The sequence below is a fragment of the Halichoerus grypus genome, chromosome 15 (assembly GCF_964656455.1).
Source record: "Halichoerus grypus chromosome 15, mHalGry1.hap1.1, whole genome shotgun sequence".
Lineage (NCBI taxonomy): Eukaryota > Metazoa > Chordata > Mammalia > Carnivora > Phocidae > Halichoerus > Halichoerus grypus.
Genome location: NC_135726.1, coordinates 51,415,100 through 51,437,427, shown reverse-complemented (window position 1 = coordinate 51,437,427; position 22,328 = coordinate 51,415,100). Strand labels below are relative to the sequence as shown.

Sequence of the window (22,328 nt, the reverse complement as noted above, 5' to 3'; positions counted from 1 at the left end):
AACAGGAGTCCCATTGCCCACCCCCCCCTCCACCTCACCCCCACCCCTAGTCCACTGATTTAGCAGTTTGTAATGGGAAGACATTGTCTTCCATTGGATCCCACCCACCCACCCACCCACTACTAGGTGGGCCAGCAGGGCACACGGACCTAGCTAACTCATTCTGTCACTCACACTTCCACTTATCTGAGTGGCTCTCCCGCCCCATCCATTATCCATTACACCAGAACACCCTTTCCCCTTTCTTCATCGGTAAAGAACATTGTAACGAAAATGTAAACTCCCGGGAGACTGTGGGCCCCATCATTTTCCATCTACCTCACTTTGGAGGGGGCAGAGAGGGATGGATCTTGGAGTGTCTTAGCTCCAGCGAGATCCCCCATGGCCCCTGCCTTCAGTCCACCATCCATTGGTACCTCAGTTGGTCATCCCCTCCCGTGGATCATCCCAACAGATAGCCCACTTTAGTGTGTGCCATAACCCATGGAAAGGTTGGGCAGGGTCTCCTCGCCTTCTATGGTCTGTTCCAGCAGGACTTGGTCCTCTGGGTAGAAAAATCGGTCCTGCCTAGGGATGAACCATTCTGTGTTTTGGTCTCAGCTTTGTTTACCTGTCTGAAGTTCTGGACCTACTGTTGTCCTTGTCCACTTTCCTCTACTAGCCCCTCATAGGAACCCCCACCTGTTCCCCTACTACATGAGGGCACTTGTCACATCCCTCATCCAAACCCGCTCTTGAGTACTCAGGGATTCCTTCTTCCTTCTTGCCCTTGGACTGGTCACCCAGCCCACCCTCACCCTCCTTCCTACAAAGGCTTCCTTCAGTGGGACCACCTGCCCCTCAGCCCTGAAGTTCCCCACCCCCATCCAAATGGAATATTCCGACCAGGCAGGATTATCTACCCCACCTACCCCCTGCCCACCCACTGAACCACTGAAGGGGGTGTGTATGAGCTCTGTGATTTCTGAATTCTATTTTTTTAAGACTGTAAGTATTTTATAATTAAACGAGCTCTGGGGTAAAGAAGTCATCTTTAAGAATGTGTCTGAGAACCATGGCGTACATCTGCAAAATGGGTATAAGGCTCATTGGTTTTAGCAGAGAAGCTGGGAGGATTCCCATAGGAACCAGGCAGAGTCCATCCTATAATGTGTTTCCCAGATGGGGAAACTGAGGCCCCCGGGGTAGCAAAGGGACTTGCCCGATGCCACACAGTGAGGGACTGTCCTTAGGTTTCTCAGGGTGGTAGATTGGTTGCCGGAGCGTGGGAACTGGAACAGGTGCAGGGTGGGAAGGAAGAGGAGGAGGGTAAGGTGGATTACTATGGGAGGGGCACACCCCACCCCCATCCTTATCAGAGCAGCCCTTTGAAATCAATCCAGAAATCTTCACATTTATAAAAAACTGGCAGATTTATTCCATCGGGGCCCATTTTCAAGAAGCTAAAGGTGAAGGTGGGAGAGGAGAGGTTTCCTCCCCTTTTCCTTTCTCCCTCATCTTATTTTCCCCAGGGGGTAAAAATGGCCTGGACCCCAAAACCTACCCAAATAAAAAACCAAAAAACTGAGGTTCCAAAAAGTTATAGCATCTTAATTCCTCATAGAAAAGGGGAAGGAGCCAAAGGGAAGGGAGCTCCCTGGGGTGGGGGTGAGGGAGGTGCCCCCAGCCTGGTGGGTCATCCCCCCCCTTAAATAGCTGCCCCAAATGGGACAAGCCTGGGGTACAGCATTTAAAAACTCCCCACACCCCTATTTTATCAAAATCAAAGAGAAACAAAATTTCCCTTTCCCCACAACCTAAATATATATATATTTTTTTTTCTTAAAAAAAAAAATTCGAAGGCATTAAGCGTTAAAGTGAATCTAGAACAAGGGAATGTGAAATTCCCTCCTTCCTTCCCCCTTACTGTGGGGTTAATTGGTACATCCCCAGCAGAGGAACCAGCCCCAAGGGGATGGCGGAGGGGAAGGACCAAAGGGAGCAAAGGGTGGGGGCCTCCCCAGCCAATCAGCAGCCAGTATGGGTATGGGCGTGGAGCCAAGGAAGCCACACCCCTTTGGAATTTTCCAAGTAGGACGGGGAGTGGGGAAGATGCATTCCTGTGTAGTCTTCAGCCAATTCCAAGTCAAGTTGAGGCAGGGAAAGCGGGGTGACAGGCGGGGTGTGCAGAAAGGAGATATGAGATCTTCCAGGGCCCTGTGGTCAGGGGGAACCCCGCTTCCTCAGCTCCTGGACAAACGCTGGAAGAAAACCGGCAGAGGTCAGGGGCAGAAGAGCCTCTTCTGCCTTCCCTTCCCATACAGGACCCTTTCCGGGAGACACGATGCCTCCAAAGTAAATGTTTAAAATAAAAACCTCACCTTCAATGATCTCCTCTTTTACTTTCTGTAGTTCCTTCCTCACCTCTTCCAGAAGCTCCTGGAAATAATGGGTGCAACCAATGAGGAAGGGTGCCTGGACTTGCAGAAATGAAGCCGCCCTTTCTTAATGACCGAAGGGCCAGAGGAAGAAGGTTCAAGACTCCCCCCATCCCCCCCCCCACAGTGACATCAATGATAAGGCCACAGAGTGACTGGAGGATTCTAGGGGAAAATTCTGGATCCTTGGAGCCAGATGAAAAGGACTGGAGAGCATCCAGTACCAGCGCTGGCAAATACATTCCACTCTCCTGCCAATTCCAGTTGGTGCTGGCTACCTGGGCCTAGTGTGCTGGAAAGGACTCTGGGTACTCATCAGGAATGAGTGCAGTGATAGATTAGTAAGGTCTGTCCCCGGCACTGGGAAAAGGAGGCTGTGGTATGTGTGTCATCCCTGATCTGATTCAATCTCTCCCTTTCTCAAGCTGGAAAACTGAGGTTTCTGAGGCCTTTTCATAGAATCACAGGGCAGGTCGGTGTTATGAGTTTGGACGCAGATCTCCTTTCTTCCTGTGGCCCCTTTCTAGCCCCCAAACTTCCCCCTCCGGGCCCCTCCCCAAGCTACCTGTTTCACTCTCTCCAGGTCGGACTCATCACTGGAGCTGGGCGTAGAGGGGTGGGCCTCGGAAGTGGTCCCAGAAGAAGAGGACTTCATCCTAGGAGAGTCAGTGTGGTTTGGAACAGAAACGAGGTTAGAGAGAGGGTCTGCCTCCCCTGCTTCCCATTCCGGGGGTCGCATTGTGTTCCTTCCTACAAATTTGGCAAATCTCATCTTTTTCGGGGGGGGGGGGAGGAGCAGCATGGATGGCCCACCTTGGCAAGGTTGTGCTGTTCTTCTCCCAAGGTCTCCGCACAGGTTCTGGGGGAAAGGCGACAAATCAGGAAGAGATCAGGGACAAGGAATGCCCCGCCTCCATCTTTCCCCCCAGCCCCATCAGCCCCTGTTCAAAGAACCTTCTTAGGAGACTACAATCCCCAGCATTGTTTGCACAGACTCCCCCCATGAGGGGGCGTTCCACGTGAGAACAGGGCACCCTGACTTAAGAGTTCCAGCAGCTAAACTGGCTCACTTACCACTCTGGGCTGGGACTCTGGCCTCTGGCTCCTCCTGCTGGTGGGAAATAAAACTGTCATGAGACCCACGGCTCATTCTCCTCCTCCGGCTTCAAGCCCCGCCCATTCCTATCACACACCCGGCCCTCCCCAGTAGCCCTGCCCCAGTAGCCCTGCCCGAATGGTACAGCCTAAGGTGCGTATGGCAGGAAGAGCCCCTAACTCACATTGGCAGATTCATCCTTGGGGGGTTTCTCCCCAACTTGTGTGGCTTTCCTTCTGCAGGAGGGACAGGCAAAAACAGGTGACTTCAGCCCTCCCTCAGCCACTAGTCATTCTTATCAGAGTTCTAGAAAGGTGGAGTCTAAGGTGTAGTGTTCTGGAATTCTCCAAGGCTAAGGAAACTGGAGTTTTTAGAAGTTAAGGAAAGTGCTGTTCTCCAACTGGAGTGGGGGTTTACGATTCTCACATTTGGGAATCACAAAATCCTAAGAGTGGGAGGAAGTCTCTGTCTTAGACGGCTGGGATTCTAGGAATCTGAGTTTCCAAGATTCTGAGGCAGGATCTCCTCAGGGGAGACCCCCTGAGGTCCTAGAATTCTGGGTTTCAGAACATTCTGGAGGCTACCTAGGTGGTTCCAAACCTCAGCCATCTCAGGAGAATGGAATCTCCAGCATTCTATCCCAAACCTGCCTGTCAAAGAGGGAACTTTCACCCAAAGAAACAAACCAGGCGGGAATCTGAGCCCTCCCCCAACCTCGCCCTACTGAACTGCAATCTCCAGGTGGTAACTGCTGGTCTGAGGGGTTTCTTCCCAGAGCTTTCCAAGGCACTGACGGCTCTAGGCTCCAGGCTCAGGCTCACCTCCGGGCCAGCATGGCGTTCATCTCTTCCATCAGCCCCCCACCCGTGCTCCGACTGCTCTCTGCTTTGGGGGCTGAGGGCCCCCCTGAGGCCTCCTCCTGCTGGAGAAATTACAAAGAGGAGGGGGCTTTATGGGCGGGCCTCTTGGCCCCCCCAGCCCTCCTGTGACACCCCCATCCCCAGAAACTCTGGCCTCATCCCATTATTCCATCAGGGCCATCACCCCACATCCTGCCCCGCATGGCCCCCTCACCTTGCTGACTTTCCTGAGTTTCGCTCCAGCAATGGCCGCCGCAAGCCCGGGGGCCCCTGTTCCCCCACCACTGGGGCCTTGTGCTGTGGGGAGAGGGGGCGCAGGGGGTGGGCCTCCCCCTGCTCCGTGCCCTGCGGCCGAGACCCCTGAGGGGGCACCAGGGGGTGGGGGGGGACCAGGAGGAGGAGGAGGTCCTGGAGGTGGGGGTGGTCCCCCAGCTGGGGCAGCAGGTGGGCCTCCTGGAAGAAACATAGAAAAGGAGGGTGCTAAGAGAGGAGCCTCACTCCTTGCTGTCCAGCTGGCCCACCCCCTCCTCGGGGAGCTCCCCCCCACCCCCCCAAGGCCACCAAGCAATCACCTGCATTGGAGACTCGGCGCTCCATGTGCTCCGGTGGGCCTGGCTGTTGCCTGAGAAGGGGTGATGGAGCTGCCGTCACTCTGGGGCCCAAGGATGACCAGCAACCTCCCAGCTCCTCTCCCAGATCTCCAGGGAGGCTGACTGCCAATCCCTGCCCTTGCCTTCCTCCCCCAGGGGCCCAGGAAAGAGATGGGGGAAGGGTAGGGACAGGGTGGGACCGAGACCTTAGCATTGGAGTCATCAGACTGTCAAGGACATGTGAATTACAAAATGCCCAAGATCTCTTAAACAACCAACTTTTGGACTCTGGGAATGTGGGGGACCAGGATTTGAGGGGTCAGAATGTTCTGCAACTCTGGGTTGTTGGGCGTTTCTCGGACTCCAGGAAGTGGGGTTTTCTGAAAGCCCTTCATTTCTAGCCCCCTGGGAGTAGTAAGAACATTCTGGAAACCGAACGTTGGAGCGTTCTGGACTCTGGGAGGCAGGGGTTCTGGAATATCCTAGAACTCTGGTGCTGGTAAGGTTCTCCACCCAGGGGCTGGCCCCACCTCCTTTGCTGCTCCATCTCCTCGGGGGCGGGACCGTTCTGGACGGACCAGGTGGAAGGTGCCACAGGTGGTGGGGGTGGCGGAGGCCCCCCTCCTGAAGGCGAGAGTAGAAAAGCGTGGTGAGTCAACCCCAGAACTCTGCCCCACCCGCTGACACTCTCCCTCAGCTCTCCCAGGAATCTCTCCCAGAGGCGCTCGCTTCCTTCTTCCTCCAGGACCCTGACCCTCGGGCTGGAGTGTGCGTTGCGGGTCGGCACCAGCCTCCCTTGACTGAGCAGGTATGAGGCGGGTGCTGTGAGGATTCCCATCGAAGGCCCACAGCGGGCAGTCACCTGCCCCATTCTTGCATACCAGAATTTGCGTGAACAAGAACGATTCAGGCTGATTTCTAGCATCCGGGCTCTTAACCACGGTCACCGCCACTCAGACCCCAGTCCAAGAACTCGCTGGAAAGGTTGGAAGCCTCTTTCTCACCCACCTCCAGGCCTCTGGCTCCCACAACCTAAACTACCCACCGTGCTTTTCTGGCCCCCCAGCCAAGCAAGCCCTTCCCCACTGGCACTGAGGTTGCCCCAGGAAGGAAATGCCTCTGCCACTGGGGGGATGCGAAGTCCGACAGCAGTCCCCCCTGACCCTGGATGCACCGTGGTCTCCTAAAGTCTCGCCCCTCAGAGTACTGTGTCTGTGGACTGGCAGCCTCATCCCCAGGGCGCTGGTTACAAATGCGGAGGCTCAGGCCGCGCCCCGGCCCATCTGAACCAGAATCTGCACTCACCCACCTGCCCCGGGGCTGCGTGTGCGTGCTCACGTTTAAGAAATCCCAACGGGAGATCTTTCTCTTAATAATGAGGCCAGAAAACGAACTGATGACCTGTCACTACAACGGCTACCTAGTGAAAGGGCACAGGGAGCCTTCTGGGGGCTGGAAGGATCTGGATCTGGATCTGGATCGGGGAGGCGGTCACCTGGGAGTGTGCATGTGTAAAAGCATCCCCTTAGGCATCGTGCGTTTTATACGCCGGAGCGCGTGGGGCACACAGGAGCCTCTGCAAAGTCCTCCCCATAATTCTCCGCGGTGGCAGGGCAATAGCAATTAATGAGAATGAAGGCTAATTTGGGGGTGGCAACGCGGCGGCCCCCCCCGCCACTCTCTCACCTTCCAATGCCTCTAGGGCGCTGGCCATGGCCGCCGCGAACTGCGCTGCGTCCTCCTTGCTCCCGAAGTTGAGGCCCCAGACCTGGCGGGCATCGCGCCACTGGTGGAAGCTGGGGGTGGCCTGGTTATACTTGATACCCCGGACGATGGCACAGTTGATGACCACCTGGGTGGGAGGGGAAAGGTGGGTGAGGATGGGGGGGTGCAGGGTGCGGGCCGCAGCCTGCAGAGGGAGAGGGAGGGGCAGGCAGAGGCCTCACCTGCTGTTCTGGCTGCATCTTCCAGCCGACAACCCGGAAGGTATTGGCTGTTGGGTTGTGGTAGATCTGGACGCGGCTGAAAGCCTGGGGCCCCGTGCCTGCCGGCTGCCATCGCTTGTTGCTGTCATCATAAAGCATCACAGTGGCCCAGCTGGAGCAGATAACCGTCTCACTGCGGGGAGGGGGGAGGGCGAAGGGCGGGTTAGTGGAGGGGAGCACGGCCCCCCACCCTCCAAGGGGCCGGTCACCTGCGTCTGGCTCTCCCAGGGACATTCAGAGCTTCCCGGCATGTGAGGGGGAGGGAGACACCCCGGGAGGGGAGAGACAGAGACAGACAGACCGGGCATGGGGGAGGGAACAAGCGGAAAGGCAGGGGCTGGAGAGGCAGACAGACAAGCACGGAAGGGAGTAAGACAGACGGACAGGCAGATGGAGGAAGACAGGGTTGGGAGACAGACAGAGGCAGGGGACCACAGGTGAGAGAGCCAGGATGGTGGGGACCCAGCAGGAGCTCTGGGCAGCACTGGGGACTAGCCCCTGCCTGGTGCTGTCAGACTCAGTTTCCCTGTCTCTGCCAAGGTGCTTGACCAGTCCCCCAGCCCCCCCTCCCTGCTCAGCTCAGAAGAGGAAGCCGAGGCTCAGGGAGGGGAAGGGTGAGGTCTGCAGTACGCTGGGCCTGGATGCCGGATCCCAGGCTCCTACGCCCCATCCATCCGGCTCCCCGGGCACCAGCGGCCATCGGCAGACACTCCCTGCTCGACAAGCCGAAGTCTTGGGCAGTGATCCAGACAGTCCCGGCCCCGCCCTCCAGGGCAGGAGATGGCCCCGTCCCCAGACAGTGCCAACCCAAGGCCAGGGCGGGGGTGCCCAGAAGGAGCACCTGCCCTGGCCTGGGGGTCAGGGAGGCCTTCCTGGAGAAAGCAACATCTGACTCAGCCTTGGCAGGGAGGGGTCAGGAAACTGGTTCAGAGTTCAGGATCGAACATCCAGACCTAGGTTCAAGTCCTCGCTGAGACACCTACTCCATGTGATTCAGGGAAGCCACCTTCCCAGCCAGGTAACTCTTCCTTGCCTGCAAAGTGGGGACCTTCCAGCAGACTCCCAGGGCAGTGGGAGGAGTAAATGGAGTCTGGGCACAGAAAGCTCTTGGCACGGTGCCTGGCACATACTGAGTGCTTATAACTATCAGCATCCCTTTCACGGCACCCTGAACAGAAGACACCGCTGGGGAGCCAGACAGCCGCATCCCTCCGGAGCCCCCACCAGTCCTTCTGGGTTGGTTCCAGCCCCCTCCCCCCAGTGAGGAAACTCAGGCTTCCAGATGGGAAGTGACTTGCCCAAGGTCACACATAGACCAGGGGGAAGCACTAGTCCCCACCCCACCCCCCAGCAGACTTTTTCCTGAAAAGAGGAAGTTGGTGGTCAGGGGTTTCCGGGGAGATAAATTATACCCAGCAGTAGCTCCGTCTCGGCCAGGACTGGGGGCTGGGGCAAGATGCTAATGTTGTAAAGCGCAGGGCAGGGAAAGCCCCTCGGCAGACCCAGCTCCCCAGTTCCCAGGCCAGGAAGCTGAGCCCCCCGTTCCTCCCCAAAAGTTTATACAATTGCGGCACCTCCCTCTTACCGGGCCCTTCAGCTAGTTAAGACACCCCTAAGCCCTTTCCAAAAGCACTCATTTTATTCTCACTGCAGCCCTCCAAGCGGGGCACTCTTTCATCTTCGTTTTGCAAGTGAGGCCCAGAGAGGTTGAGTGACTTGCCCAGGATCACACAGCTGGTAAGCAGCAGAGCGAGGATTTGAACCCAGGCCACCTGGCTCTCAGGTCCCGGTCTTAACCACCGGAGACTGCGTGGGCCCTACCCAAATATCAGGTGCTGTTTCCAGACAAGTGCAGCCTCGGGGACTGTTTCTGGCTCCCGCTGCTTCTGGCAGGGCAGGGTGAAGACCTCGCCCACACCTGCCACCCACACCCAGGGCAGACTCTGGCCAGGCGCCCGGGGCGGGCTACAGTTGCTACCCCAACCCTGGCTGCACTTTGCTCTCCCAAGCAGCCCTGCCCTGCTGAGTGTCTGGCCTGGCGGGAGAACTGGGCGTCTGCTGAGTGACCCTAGGCTGGTCCTGCCCCTCTCCAGGCCACAGTGTCCCCATTACAGCACAAGGATCCTGTTAGAACACAAGTCAGGGGCGCCTGGGTGGCTCAGTTGGTTAAGCGACTGCCTTCGGCTCAGGTCATGATCCTGGAGTCCCGGGATCGAGTCCCGCATCGGGCTCCCTGCTCGGCGGGGAGTCTGCTTCTCCCTCTGACCCTCCTCCCTCTCATGCTCTCTGTCTCTCGTTCTCTCTCTCTCAAATAAATAAATAAAATCTTTAAAAAAAAAAAAAAAAAAAAAAAAAAAGAACACAAGTCAGATCGTGTCCCTCCTCTTCTCGGAAAGCTCCCGTGGCTCCCCGCAGAAAAAAAACCAAGTTCTCTCTGTGGTCTGCGTGAGCTGTGTGACCTCTGATCTCATCCCTTCCCTCCCTCGAGCTTGCCATTCCAGCCCCACTGCCCTCCATGCTGCTCCTTCAGCATGCCAGACAGATTACCCCCTCGGGCCTGTGCGTTTGTTCTTCCTCAACCTGTATTCTCACCTCCTTCGGGTCTCTGCTTACGTGTCGCCTCTTCTGAGAAGCACTCCCTGACTACCCTATCTAGAAAAACTCCTTCTGGTCTCGAGTTCCATATTTCACCGCAGGGATCCTACCTGACGGATCCCTGTCTCCCCTACCAAACTGTCAGGGCAGAGATTCTTTTTCTTTCTGTTCCCTGCTGTGTTCACAACCCAGAATGGTGCCGGGCACACAGTAGGTAATCAACAGTTGCCAAATTAGCCACTTAGTTGTTCATCGTTAAAAGGAAAACCTCTCTCAACAGAGGCGCTGACGTTTATGGGTTAGCTTGTGCCCCAGACACTGTTTTAGGTACTGGGCCCCCATTTGCACATGACCTCACGGCATGGGCTCTGGTGCTTACCCTTTTAACAGATGAGCAACCGTGGGCACAGAGAGGTGAAGACACTTGTCCCAGGTCATTTAGCAAGAGCGCGGAGGGGCTCATATTCGAACCCTGGTCTACCCAAGTTCTTAACCTCATTTATTTATTTATTTATTTTAAAGATTTTATTTATTTATCTGACAGAGAGACACAGCGAGAGAGGGAACACAAGCAGGGGGAGTGGGAGAGGGAGAAGCAGGCTTCCCGCGGAGCAGGGAGCCTAATGCGGGGCTCGATCCCAGGACCCTGGGATCATGACCCGAGCCGAAGGCAGACGCTTAACGACTGAGCCACCCAGGCGCCCCTCTTAACCTCATTTAAAGAGGAGGAAAGAGCTAAGCTGAATATCTTAAGAGGCGAGGTATAAACTGGTGTGTATCAGAGGTTTAAAAAAAAAAAAAAGTGAGGGGATGCAAATACATCCGCACACTGGGGGGTGAGGTGATATAAGCAGAGGCAGCTTCTCAGGAGGATAGCCGGGAGGGCTGCCGCGGGGCCTGAGGAAGGAGGGAGGAAATGGATGTTTTGTGCTGTTTACCCTTTTGAATTGCTTATTTCTTTTCTTTTTCAACCACGGGGGACGGGGGGGGGGGGGGGGGGGGCGCCCGTATTATCTAGAAAACACTAATTCAGTACTTAAGTTCAAAATGCAAAACTCTAAACCAGACAAAAGCTTGAATGGAAAAATCCCACAGCCCGGGAGGCAGGGAGTGGGTCCGAAACGGGGATGCGCCTGATTCGCAAGTTCTGCCCTCTATTTGACATTCCCAGCCAGCCCAGGACCCCACACCTGCCCCCAGAAGTCCCTCCGTTCTGGAAGACTCTCCAACATGTGGCGGGTGACAAAGGGTGCAAGTCACTCCCTTGCTATGTGGCTTCAAATCTCTGAGCTGCAGTTTCTAGCCCTGGAAACCAGAACTCACTGGGTTTGCTGTAAGGATTCACAGAGATAAGAAAAGCCCTAAGCTCAGGACCTGGAACTTGGCACACTCTGCTCAGGCAGCTGAGCGTCAAAACAGGAGGAAGAGGGTTTCTCATCACTGGAGGCAATCAAGCATAGTCACTCTGGTTTACTCAAGCCTTCCAGATTAGAGGCTTGCTCTTCGCTCACCCCTTCATTCCCCACCTCAGGATTTACCCCGCAGCCTCTTTAAACCATAAAACTTATAATCCACTCCCCAGCACCCCATGGGCACACGACTACAGCCCTTCCAAACTGCAAGTGTTTGCAGCAAGCCTGGGTAAGGAACAGATCTAGGGTCTTTGGGTTTGTGTGGGTTCATTTTCATCCCTCCTCCCCTCAGTTTCCCATAAGCCTCAGTTTCCCATAAATGAACGGAAAGGTAAAGGGTTCTTTTTGCTTATCTGCGTTATCTTAAGTGTTCATATAGCGAAAACACGTTACCTGTGGTTTTTTTTTTAAGACCATTACAGGTTTTATTTTCCTTTTTCTGTCATAGCATAATAGTCTGGAGACCGCCCTAAATTCAAATCCAGAGTTGCCTACTTCCAAACTGACTTTAATAGGTGATTTACTTAATTTCTCTGTGCCTCAGTTGTCCCATGGAGGGGGTCAGTCATAATAACACAGTGCCTGGCACAGAGTAGATGTTTGATCAAATGGTCTCTTACTATTACTTAAAAAAAAATGTGTTTAAGGTAACAATAATTACCATTACTGGAAGAGGAAAAGAAATGGACCCAAATACTTCCCGAGTCCCTTCTGCCCTGAGATTCTCAGACCTCTGCCCCCTTTCTCAGCCTTCCCAGAATTCCAGCTGAGTCTCGCACACAGCAGACACTCAACAAATATTTGTCAAACTGGGAGAAAAAGAACTATATCTTGTAATTTTCCATTTTAACATCCTTCCAACTGCCCCCAAGGCTGTCCCCGGCCAAACCAGACAGAAATCAGAGGATCCCAGTCTCCTCCCCTCCCCTCAACACTGCCTGTGAACTGCTCAGGGATCTCGGGTCAGACCTTTCTCTCTTTGAGACTCAGTTTCCCCAGCTGCCCTCATACAGGGGCATGGGTCTTTTTGAATCCTAGCTGTCCTGGAAGAGGGGGCACAGCCCAGCAAGTTAGGTGTGGCCATCAGCAGGGAAGACCCCTCGGGGAGGTGGGAGTAACCCTCTGGTGGGACACACCGCAACTCAACTCCTGCCCACCCCCCACCCCAGGAGGTGGGAGGTTTGGCCGCATCCAACAGTAGGGGGGCCCTGTGGGAGGGCCAAGGCCTCCGGGACTGGGGGAGGGGAGGCGGGAGGCCGGCCCAGACACTGCTCCTGCCCTTTTACGGTCTCACAGTGAGTGAGGCAGCAGTAACTCGGACATCCGCCATCCGCCTTCCACGGTGCCTGGGACCGGAAACGCGGGGGGGGGGGGCGAGGGGCGGGGCTGGGGAGCAGTGGGAGAGGAGAGTCCCCTGGGAAGAGGGTGAGGGAAGTGAGCCCGGCTCCCGAAAAATGCCCCCTCTCCAGGGCAGGCCTTGAAGAGATGTTGCTATAATGGGGGTAGGCAGGAGACCCTGAGGGTGTCTGTGGGTGCCCCCTGGCTCCAAATTTTCCAACACTTTCACATCAGAAGGGACACATGCGGAGGGGACTGTCTAATGGTCCTAAAAAGCAATGCCACTCTTGATGTCAGAGGGCAGAGGCATGAGACCGTAGGGGGAAGTGGGAGGATGTGGGCACGAGGGGGTTAATCCCCAGTCCTCCTCGGGGGGCCTCCCCCTCGAGCTGGGGGCTTTGGGGGCAGGAAGTCCCTGAGAGAGTGGAGGAAGGGAGATAGTATTGTCAGGCTCAGGCCCCAAGGGAGAGATTATGGGGGGCCAGGGGGAGGGGAGAGTGGGGGAGGGTCTCCTCTGGCCCCCCAGCCCACACTGGCCCCGCCCTCAGGTGAGCCCCGGAGTTCTGAGGGAGGACTGGGTAAGACAAAATCCCTGGGTCCTTTGGGTGGTCCCCCCACCCCCAAAATTAAATTCTTGGGAAGATAGCTGGGACAGTCTTGGAAGCCTGGGTCCCAAGGGGAGAGGGCTATGACCTTGAAGCTTCACAGCGCCCCCCCCCAACCCCACAGCTCGGGATGGCCAGGAAGGGGGGCGGTGGTGAGAGCAGGGGGAGGCGCGTGGTGGGGAACGCAGCCGGCCCACAGCACTCCTTGCCCGCCCCCCGACACCAGCTGTCTCGACAGGTGAGTCAGGAAGACAAAGGCCCCTCTTCCCCCAGCTGCCGCGCCCCCTCCCTCCCCAGGACCGCGCAGGTGGGGGCGAGGGGCCGCCCTTCTGGCCCGGGGCCGGGGAGCCGCCCTCCACTCTGAGCACTGGAGCTCCGTCCTAGGCACCGCTGGTTTCACGCAGAATGTGGGTGGGGAGCGGCGGGGGAGGGGAGTCCCAACCAGACCCTCGAGGCTGCGTCTGGGTCCGTGGGTCCGTCCGCACCAACCTCCAGAGGAGGACGAGAGCCCCCCAAATTTAGGGGGTTAAGTACCCCCGAAGTTAAGAAGCGAGGTCCCACTTGGGAAGGCTTTTTCCAGCGCCACGTAAAGGGAGACCCTGCAAGCCAAGGTCTACGTCTCAAATCTCTCTTCCCGGTCCCAGGGACCCCCAAACCGGTCCCCCCATCCCTCCCAGAGCCCAAGTTGAGATTTGGGGGGAGTCTGAGCCCTGCCTAAATCCTGGCCTCCATGCAGGGAGTATCTGCCAACTTGGAGGTTCTCTGAAAAGTCTTTAATAAATTCGGGAGTCCTCGGAGCGCCCCCAAATCTAAGGGCTCCCAGGAGAACCTCACAGGCACCACCCCAAGACTTAGGAGTCATGGCGAAGTGGTCAGTATTTGGAACTCGTCCAAGGGGGCTCGGCCTCAAATCCGAGGCCCCCAGTGCCCTGTCCCCAAATTCCAGCCCGGAGCAAGCTGGGGGAGGGGGACAAAGGCGGGGCGGGGAGCCCGCGCGGAGCGCGAAAGGGTTTGGAGGCAGTTCGGGGCTCACCTCATGGCTGCTCAGCGGGAGGGCGGCGCACCCACGGGTGGGTGCTCCCGGGGCGCCCCTGGCTCAAGGTTCAGGGGTTCGGGGCTGGCTCCAGATTCTGCTCAGTCTCCCCCAGGGTCCCGCCCCATAGAGTCCGGCTTCCTGGGGGGGAACGTGGACGGGGCCGGGGCGGGTCCTCAGGCGCCTCCTCCCTCCGGAGGTTTGATCGGGGGTCCCTGCGGCAGAAGGGGGTGCGGCGTCCCGTCCCCGGCGCGCCCCCTCGGCCGGCGGCGGGTACAATGTTACTCTTACTACTGTACTTCTCTTCGCTACATTTCGTTCCAAAATTCCACTCCCCGCACCCACAATGCCCTGCGCCTTAAAGGGGCCGCGGAAACCTCAAGACAGTGGGGTGGGGGGTGAAGGGCGCTTAAAAGGGCAACGCGGAACCCTAGACTTCCGCTATTTACCTCTTCCCCAACGTTATTGCATAGAGATGCACGCCGAGGGTCACCCCCAAATTAGGGGGCAAGTTTGGTGGAGGTAAGGGATCCTTCCTGATCCCTCGTTCTCTCCCACGATGGAAATTTCTTAGGAGGACCTTAATGAGGACACAATTTCTTCTCACCTTCCCCAACGACTTCTCCATTTCTTCACATTCTGCTCAGTTTGCGGGGGGGCGAAGAGATTCCTCTGCTTAAACATAGATTCTCTCAGATTTTCTCCCTTAAATGCTACCTTCAGACCCGCAATGTCTCTCTTCTCTGCCAATTTATGAAGGGCTACTAAGGGGTAAGCCCCCTTTCCCAGCACAGGAGGGGGATGGGCGGGGAGGGTCCCATCCCTCTCACCGCCCCCCCCCCCCGCCCGCCCCAGGAAGGTGAGGAGGAAGTGGGCCGAGGGGGCGCGGCCGGCCGCTGACTCACAGCCGAGGGGTGGGGGTGGGGGTGCGGCGCTGGACCTGGGTGGGGATGGGACTCCAGGTTCCCGTGTGTATAAAGCCCCCGGACCTCTCCCCACGCACGCCCCGCCGTGACTCAGTTTCACCCGCAGAGGATGGCGGGATCATCCAGCAATACGAGGGCGCGGAGGCAGGGGCACCCACCCTAGTGCTGGCTCCTGGCAACCCCCTCCCCCACGCGGCGGCTTGGGGCTCAGCCCCAACAGCCTCCCAGGCTTCCGCAGCGAGTCCCGCAAGCCCCGCCCCATGTGACGCCACTAGCGGCCCCTCCCCTCCCGTAGAGCGCCACCTGGCCCGGGTCAGGTGCCCTAGGCGTGCGCAGGGTGCCTGGGAAGTCATCAGGGCAACGTTAACAAATGGGTAAACTGAGGCCTGGAGGTAAGGAGTAAATCTGGGCCGCAGCCCTCTTGCCTGAGCCCTCAGAATCACAGTGGTGCCTGGGTGCGAGGTAGGAGTGCGAAACCAACAATTCGCAGGGCCCAGCTGACCAGGTAAAGGAATCACCTTTCCCAGGCTTTATTCAAGCCTGGCCCTCTGCCTGGATGCTGTTCTGACCTTCTTCACTTCATCCTTTGAGGCCATGCTCTGACATTAATTCTTCTCGAAAGAACTGAGTAATCTCCCCTATCTACCCTGCTCTGGGAGTTCTTGAACGCTAAGCCACCTAGGTTGTAATTATTTCCCACTCTGTCTTCCTCAGCTGTAAGTTCTTCGGAGACAGGGGTAGACTTGATCAGTTTCTGTGCCTCACTCAATACAGCCAGGCCCAGAACACCAGCTCAACACACATTTATCCGACAGAATGAGAACCCCAGTTCTTTGTGACCTCAGGCAACTTTTTTCGCCTCTCTGTGGCTCAGCTTTCCCATCTGTGAAATGGGAGGGCTAGTACTTCTGCGTGCCGCCTGCACTTCGTTCAGAAAAGTTTCCTTTCTTTTCTCTTTTAAGATTTTATTTATTTATTTATTTATCAGAGAGAGAGAGAGAGAGAGCGCGCGCGCGCGCGCGTGCACGAGCAGGGGGAGGGGCAGGCAGAGGGAGAAGCAGGCTCCCCGCGGAGCAAGGAGCCCTATGCGGGGCTCGATCCTAGGACCCTGAGATCATGACCTGAGCCGAAGACAGATGCCAAACTGACTGAGCCACCCAGGCGTCCCAGCAAAGTTTTCTATAAAGGTCCAAATAATAAATATTTGGGACATATCAGACATAGGGTCTCTTTCACATATTCCCCTTTTTCCTCCCATCCTTTTAAAAATGTAAAAACCATTCTTAGCTCAGGTGCTGTACAAAACAGGTGGCAGGACCCGTTACACTAGAGAGACTGGCATATGTACACAGGAAACCTGATCGAGGATCTTTGTGGCAGCAGCGATGTGAGAGCAAGAAATTGGGAATAGTTTAAATGACCATCACGGGGCGCCTGGGTGGCTCAGTCCGTTAAGTGTCTGCCTTTGGCTCAGGTCATGATCTTGGGGTCCTGGGATCGAGTCCCACGTGGGGCTCTCTGCTCGGCAGGGTCTGCTTCTCCCTCTCCTTCTGCCCCTCCCTGCTGCTCATGCTCTCTCTGTCTCTTTCAAATAAAAAAATAAAATCTTTAAAAAAAAAGTCCATCAAGAGGAGGATGGATAGTGAAAGCATTGTAGATCCCCTTGTCTGCAGCGCTGGGCAGCAGCGGAAAAAAAATGAGGTGTGTAAATGGCATGAAAGTAGTCTCAAACATATTACTGAGGGGAAAAAAAAACAATTGCCAAGTAATACACAGTATGAAAAAAAGCAAGGAAACACCAAAGGTACCACATACATGTGTGTACACGCAGAGTAAAAGGTCTGGAAAGATCCACTCCAAACTCATTACACTGGTTACTGATAGGATAGAGAATGGGCAAATATTTGATGGTCATAGACATCTCAAGACATCCCAAGCCTCATCTTGAAAATGCCACGTTCCATCCAGCCTCTAGGTTTTTGCACTGGCTATTCCTTGTGCCTGGGGACACTCTTCCCTGGCATATTTGCATGGCTGACCCCTTCTCAGAGTTCTTCCCTGATCCCCCTATTTAAAACCCCAGGTGGAAAACTGAGTGGCTAAGGAGTAGGGGGGAGAAAGACTTCTCTTTTTTCTTTCTTTTTTTTTTTTTTTAGGGGCAGCCCGGAGCCAGCCAGGCAGTTTTATTGAAATATTTTTAAATATATTTTCACGTGTTAGTCTCATGGGTCAGCAATGCTTTGTCTGGTTCAGTGATCAAGACTTTTCATTTTTTTTTAAAGATTTTATTTATTTATTTGACACAGAGAGAGAGAGAGCACAAGCAGGGGGAGAGAAGAGGGAGAGGGAGAAGCAGGCTCCCTGCTGAGCAGGGAGCCCGGCTGAACGCTTGGGGGCTTGATCCCAGGACCTTTCATTTTTGTAAACCATTTTGTACCCTTTGAATTTTGAACCAAGTGAACTTCCCCCCCATTCAAAAAAAAAATACAATTAAAAAAAAAAGCAAAGTAGCTCCCCTAGACATCTTATCACCCTGTCCTGTTTTATTTTCCTTGAGACACTTATCAGTATCTGAAATGATATTATCAGTTCCCTTGTTCGCTGTCTCCCCCACACACAGGAGGAGGTGGGCCCCCAGGGAGAGGGAGGGGCAGGATCTCAGTGGTTCCGCCCGGTTGATGGCGGTGAGCAGGGCCTGGCACGCAGCAGGTGCCCAGTACGTATCTGCCAAATGACAAGACAAATAATGTCTGGGTTGTTGTTGTTGTTGTTTCTACAAGAGAAATTTATTTTCAGTTATATATCATTAAAATTTAATAATAGATACTCTCCCCTAACTCCCCCCAAAACAGATGAAAAATGGGAATGGAAGAGAAGGTTATTGAACTGGGTGATCACGCAAGGGTCCATTCAGCTCAAAATATTTCAAAAACACTTGATTTGGTTTGGGGTGGTTTTTTCTTTCTTTATTTCTTTCTTTTTTTTTTAAGTTCAGAGGGTGGGTAGAATTTCCCCTCATAAGACTTTCTGTGAGAGGGAAGGAGGAGAAGGGGAAATAAGCATTCCGGGGTTCCTCCATCCGTTTGTCTTCCTTCCGCTGGTCTGTGTAGCTGGGGAAGAGGTTCTCTTCCTTAGTTCCTTTGAGGCCGCGGCTGGGCAGAGGATCCCCAAAGGGCAACGGCTGTCAGGGCTTCAAGTCCAAGGAAGAGTCTGAATGGGTGCCAGTGGGCTTTCCAGCCCCATTCGGGCCCTTCTGTAACAAAGAAGGTGGGAAATGGCTAATAAGAACCTCTTCTTGGTTCTCAGTATCTGCTCCCCTCTATTCTGGAAGCACCACTCCTATCTGCCTTTGAGGGGCCGCCATTCCCCATCTCCCAATCTATTTGGTTTGGATGGAGTGGACCTCAGCCCCAAGCGCTAGGGGTGGGCATGTGACCCCAGCCTGGCCAGTCAGAGACACGGTGACTGGTCAGACATGTGGTCCAGTGTGGCCAATGAGAGCCAGCTGTGGAACCAGGGCTTCCGCTACTAGGAACCTGGTGAACTCTCTCCACTGGGGATGTTGGGCTCCTGGGATGGGAGGCTAGAACTGCAACTCTCTGCTACCTTGTGCAGAGATCCTGCCTGCAAATGAAGTCAGTGATGAGAAAGTAAAACTAAGAGGTGCTTCCTGATGACATCATCTGACAACTGGAGTAGTCATGCCTTCCGTGCTTGAAGTCTTCAATGACATGACCCAGTAAGTTCCCTGTTTTGCTTTCCCATGTGGAATTGGGTTTCTGTCAATTGCAAATCAAACAATCCTGACAAATACCTCCTACTGCTGCTGGGGAATTATCAAAAATCCGCCCCCCCTTCTCCTCCAGGTTATTTACCTGAACTCCCTTCTCTGCCATGCAAAGGACTGGGGGCTTGAGCCCCAGCTCCCTCCCTCCCATTTCCTCCCTGACTCCACCACCTCTTCGGACAGCTCCAAATTCTGTCTGCGCCCGATTCACCACTTCTGTTGTCCAAGACCCAGACCATCCTCAGAGATGTCCCCGGTGGTCTCTGCAGCACATTCAGGGCTTGGGATTGGTCATAAACATTCCTGGAAGTTTTTTGCCTTATTTATGGATGGAGGGGGTGGTGCTTGGGATGATGGGGCTTTACAGAGTAATGCAGGGGACACATGTCTCCGGAAGAGGAGCAGTCTCTTCTCTGCTTCTGCTTACCCCCTCCCCTGCCCCCATCATGTCTAGCACAACGCTTCAGAGCCAGGAGTGAGAATTTATTAATATACCAGGCAAGTCCCTTGTCTCCTCTGGCCTCAATTTCCCCAACACTAAAGGAGGTAGGAGGGCTGGGTTACAGGCTTCCAAGAGAAACATTCAAGAACATAGGGTCCTTACCTGCCAGTTGCGTCCTGGGGCCTGGCAGAGCTGAGAATAAGCTTCAGCAAGGACAGCAGCCCTGGAGAGCCGAGAGAGGCCCTCAGGAGGGGACCCTCCTTCTACCACCCCTGCCCCCATCCCATCTCCCCCCCCCCCAACACACTCACTTGCAGTACAGCCCTCCCCCAGGAGGTAAATCTGGGATGTCCTCCGAGGCCAGAGTCCAGAAAACCGTGTTCAGGCTGGGGGGCTCCTGAGCAGAGGAACACAGCTCTGAGGAGGCAAGGATTACGTGGATGTCCTTGCCCACTGACCACCCCTCCCGCTAAGCTTCTGGAGCCTGCTCACCGGCGACCCTGCGGCCCAGGGCTGCGTCCACCGCTAGCTCCTTCCTGATCGCCTCCTCACAAGGCCTGGGGGCCCCGGGGAAGCAGACCAGGATGCAGGTCATGTTGTCCAGGCTGCCCTGGAGAAAGTGGGGAAAAGGGAGCCTGGTGGGACATGGCTGAATGCCCCCGCACGGGGCTCCATGCCCTTGGAAGCGCAGCTTCCCAACAATCTCAGTTCTAGTGCCCTCCTCCCCAATCTGGTGCGGCCCCTTCCTCTCAAGTCTTGCCTGTCTAAACCAAGTCCTTCCACCAGGACCAGTCATCTAGATCACTTCCTTTCACTGTCCTAGCCTCACTCTATCAGAGAACCGCTCCCCTTCGCCGAAGCTCCTCCCACTCCGCTGCCCTGTTGCTCTCCCTTTTGGCACTAATCTTACCCTAAAACCCAGAGCAGTCCGTTCCAAAAGACCACGCCCTTTCTCTTAAGTCCCTCCCACTTGCCTATCCAGTTCTATAGGGTTCTCCCATCTTGCTTCGAGACAGCCCTGAGTCTCCGCCCCCTCCATATTTTGGCCCTGCCCACTCCGGCAGGCCACGCCCTTTAGTGGAGTCTTAGCCCTCTAGTTTGAGGGAGCCCCTCCCTCAAGATCCCTCCTCCCTAGATCCTTTAAATTCTTCCCCTCAGTGACTCCAAGCCCCGCCCTCAGGACCTTGCACAGACACGTGTCCAGTAGCTGCGCGCAGAGAAGCTCCGGGTCCAGGCCCACGCAGAGGCGCGATGCCACCAGTCCCGCCAGGGCAGCGCCAGACATCGCGTCCCACACACCGTCGGAGGCCAATAGCAAGAACTCGTCCTCGTCCTGGCGAGCCAGGGCGGTCACCTCAGGTTCCGCGGAAACGAGCTGCAGCTCAGGGGGCCTTCCCGGAGCCCCTTTGTAAGCAAAGTCGCCCAGCGCTCGGGATACTGCCAGAGAGCCTTCGAGACGCCGGCGGTGGATGATGCCTCCCGCGTTGTGGATGCGCTCCCGTTCCCGGGGCCGGAGGGGCCGATGGTCCTCGGTGCTGAAGGCCACGGCGCCGGCGCGACTCAGCATCGCTCGGGAGTCACCGCAGTGCGCCAGGTACAGAAATCGCGGGGAGACGAGCAACGCCACGGCTGTGGAGCCCCCCGGCTCGCCCCGAGGCCAGAGCGCACGCAGCCGTGCGTCTGCGCTCAGAAAGGCTTGGCGTAGCGCCCCGCGCACTCCCTCGGGTTCGCCAGGCGCTGGGCCCAGTGCCTCGAGCACGTGGCCCGGCAGGTGGCGCGCGCCGAAGAGGGCAGCTCGCGTCCCGCCGTGGCCGTCGAGGACCGCAAAGAATGCCCAGCCTGGCGGTAGCCCGGGCAGCTCGAGCCAAGCGCAATGCGCGTCCTCCATGTACGCGCGCCAGCCTTGCACAGCGCTCGCCCCGAAGCGCAGGCCACAAGACGCGGCCGCACCCCCGTGCGGCCGCTGGACGCATCGCGGCGCGTCCAGGAGCAACCGAGGCCCGTGCTGAGTCCTGTGCCCCTCCTCCTCTTCCTCTTCTGACTCCTGTTTTTTGCGAGCTGGCCAGAGGAGACGCTCCAGCAGGCGGGCAAAGGCAGCCATCCTTCAGCCCTGGGATCAGGAAGCCTCCACCCTCTGCACCTGCCCCCGCCCCCACACTCCATTAATCCTCTCCACTGTGAGATTTTAAACCACCTAAATCTCCTTCCTGCGCCCTTGACCTGCACTCAAGTGGAGTTACCAGGAGAGATCGGATTCTTGGGTGTCCTCTTTCTTGCACCTACAAAGTGATGTTTGGGATCTGGGTCACGGAAAAATAGTAGTAGTAAACAGCACTTACCATGTGCTACCACTATTTACATCATCTCCGATTTACCGAAAAGGAAACTGAGTGATAAAAGAAGTAAACAGTGCTGCAGGGAAACGAACTCTAGAATTCATGTTCTCTACACTCTTAGCTTCGGGTCCCCAGCTTTGCTCTCTCTAAAATCCTCCCACCTCAGTGGTCCCGGCCCCAGTTTCAAAATCTTTAAATCCTTTATTTTTTCCGTTCGACCCCTCCACTTCTGGGTCTTGCCCCAGGGTTTCAGTTGCTTCTTTTCCAGGTCCCACCCATCCATTCAAACACACAGCCTCAGACGCTCCTAATTTTCGCAGTTTTAGCTCCGCCTCTTAACTACAGTCCCAGTCCTCACATTCTGGCGAGTCTGGCCTCTCGGTAGGTTACGTCTACCTTCTGGGCCGCGCCCTCTCTCCTGCCTGTATTTTCCTATTTTTTCTAGGCCCCGCCTCTACCTTCTTGGTCTTTGACTCCGCCCAACTCCCTGCATAATTATAAATTAACTTAAGCCCCACCCATATCTGAGCCCCTCCCCTTGTCTCAAACTTTCTGAATAGTTTCTCCTGCCCCCTAACCCACTCCCTCTGAAGTTCTCAGCTCGGACCCTACCGCGGATCGGTACCCTCTCTTGAATGCCTTCCCTAGCTCCGCCTCAACCCACTCTGAGATCCACGCCCTCATTCTAGGCACCTTCACCATTCTCCCCGGGAGCCCATTCCTCTGCCCTACCCTAGGCTCCTCCTCTCTTCCGCTAGAGGCCGCGCCCCCTCCCATCAGGCTCCGCCCTTCAGACCGCCTTCCTCGCCTTTTCGGCCCAGTAACATAACCTACCTCCGCCCCTGTCGTAGAAAGCCGCGCCCCCTCCCTTGCCCCTCGGTGTTTACCAGCGCCCCCGCCCTTCCT

At 55.9% G+C, this 22,328-nt stretch overlaps 2 protein-coding genes and 1 long non-coding RNA gene across 13 annotated transcripts; 1 reads left to right on the top strand and 2 right to left on the bottom strand.

Moving 5' to 3' along the window:
* Positions 1 to 1,393: 1,393 nt before the first annotated feature.
* Positions 1,394 to 14,671, bottom strand: VASP (vasodilator stimulated phosphoprotein). Of its 3 annotated transcripts, none has more exons than XM_036091505.2 (13): positions 14,539 to 14,671; positions 6,910 to 7,081; positions 6,650 to 6,815; positions 5,494 to 5,587; positions 4,946 to 4,995; positions 4,588 to 4,826; positions 4,335 to 4,435; positions 3,698 to 3,749; positions 3,492 to 3,525; positions 3,231 to 3,276; positions 2,983 to 3,073; positions 2,361 to 2,418; positions 1,394 to 2,240 (listed from the first exon to the last, which is right to left on the bottom strand). In XM_036091505.2, exons 1-13 carry the CDS (start codon positions 14,613 to 14,615, stop codon positions 2,203 to 2,205), a joined length of 1,218 nt encoding a protein of 405 aa, XP_035947398.2. In that variant the 5' UTR covers positions 14,616 to 14,671; the 3' UTR covers positions 1,394 to 2,202. The 3 variants fall into 3 exon arrangements, with proteins under 3 accessions (XP_035947398.2, XP_035947396.2, XP_035947400.1); XM_036091503.2 differs by having other exon boundaries at positions 3,492 to 3,528; positions 14,539 to 14,670; XM_036091507.2 differs by lacking the exon at positions 14,539 to 14,671 and adding an exon at positions 13,932 to 14,272 and having other exon boundaries at positions 3,492 to 3,528.
* Positions 12,758 to 20,366, top strand: LOC144380333 (uncharacterized). The gene is made up of 3 exons (XR_013444440.1): positions 12,758 to 13,136; positions 18,473 to 18,596; positions 20,245 to 20,366. It is a non-coding gene; the product is annotated as an uncharacterized LOC144380333 (long non-coding RNA).
* On the bottom strand, positions 17,164 to 22,115 carry PPM1N (protein phosphatase, Mg2+/Mn2+ dependent 1N (putative)). Of its 9 annotated transcripts, none has more exons than XM_036091501.2 (5): positions 20,270 to 22,115; positions 19,579 to 19,696; positions 19,398 to 19,503; positions 19,249 to 19,309; positions 17,909 to 18,110 (listed from the first exon to the last, which is right to left on the bottom strand). In XM_036091501.2, the coding sequence occupies exons 1-5, from the start codon at positions 21,185 to 21,187 to the stop codon at positions 18,042 to 18,044; spliced, it is 1,272 nt and encodes a 423-aa protein (XP_035947394.2). In that variant the 5' UTR covers positions 21,188 to 22,115; the 3' UTR covers positions 17,909 to 18,041. The 9 variants fall into 9 exon arrangements, with proteins under 9 accessions (XP_077919898.1, XP_035947394.2, XP_077919899.1 ...); XM_078063773.1 differs by having other exon boundaries at positions 19,249 to 19,278; XM_078063774.1 differs by having other exon boundaries at positions 19,249 to 19,269.
* Between the last annotated feature and the right edge of the window lie 213 nt (positions 22,116 to 22,328).

Bases quoted from the DNA above. Each gene is read 5' to 3' on its own strand.
- PPM1N (XM_078063772.1), bottom strand. From the start codon at position 21,187: ATGGCTGCCTTTGCCCGCCTGCTGGAGCGTCTCCTCTGGCCAGCTCGC. The intron at 19,504-19,578 runs GTGAGCAGGCTC...TTGCCTCCTCAG, and splicing joins CCTGGGCCGCAGGGTCGCCG to AGCTGTGTTCCTCTGCTCAG. The intron at 18,048-19,397 runs GTGAGTGTGTTG...TTGGACTTGAAG, and splicing joins GGGGGAGGGCTGTACTGCAA to CCCTGACAGCCGTTGCCCTT.
- VASP (XM_036091503.2), bottom strand. From the start codon at position 14,615: ATGTTTAAGCAGAGGAATCTCTTCGCCCCCCCGCAAACTGAGCAGAAT. The intron at 7,082-14,538 runs GTGAGAAGAAAT...CCCTCCCCGCAG, and splicing joins TGGAGAAGTCGTTGGGGAAG to TGAGACGGTTATCTGCTCCA. The intron at 3,277-3,491 runs GTAAGTGAGCCA...CCTTTCCCCCAG, and splicing joins CAGAGTCCCAGCCCAGAGTG to AACCTGTGCGGAGACCTTGG.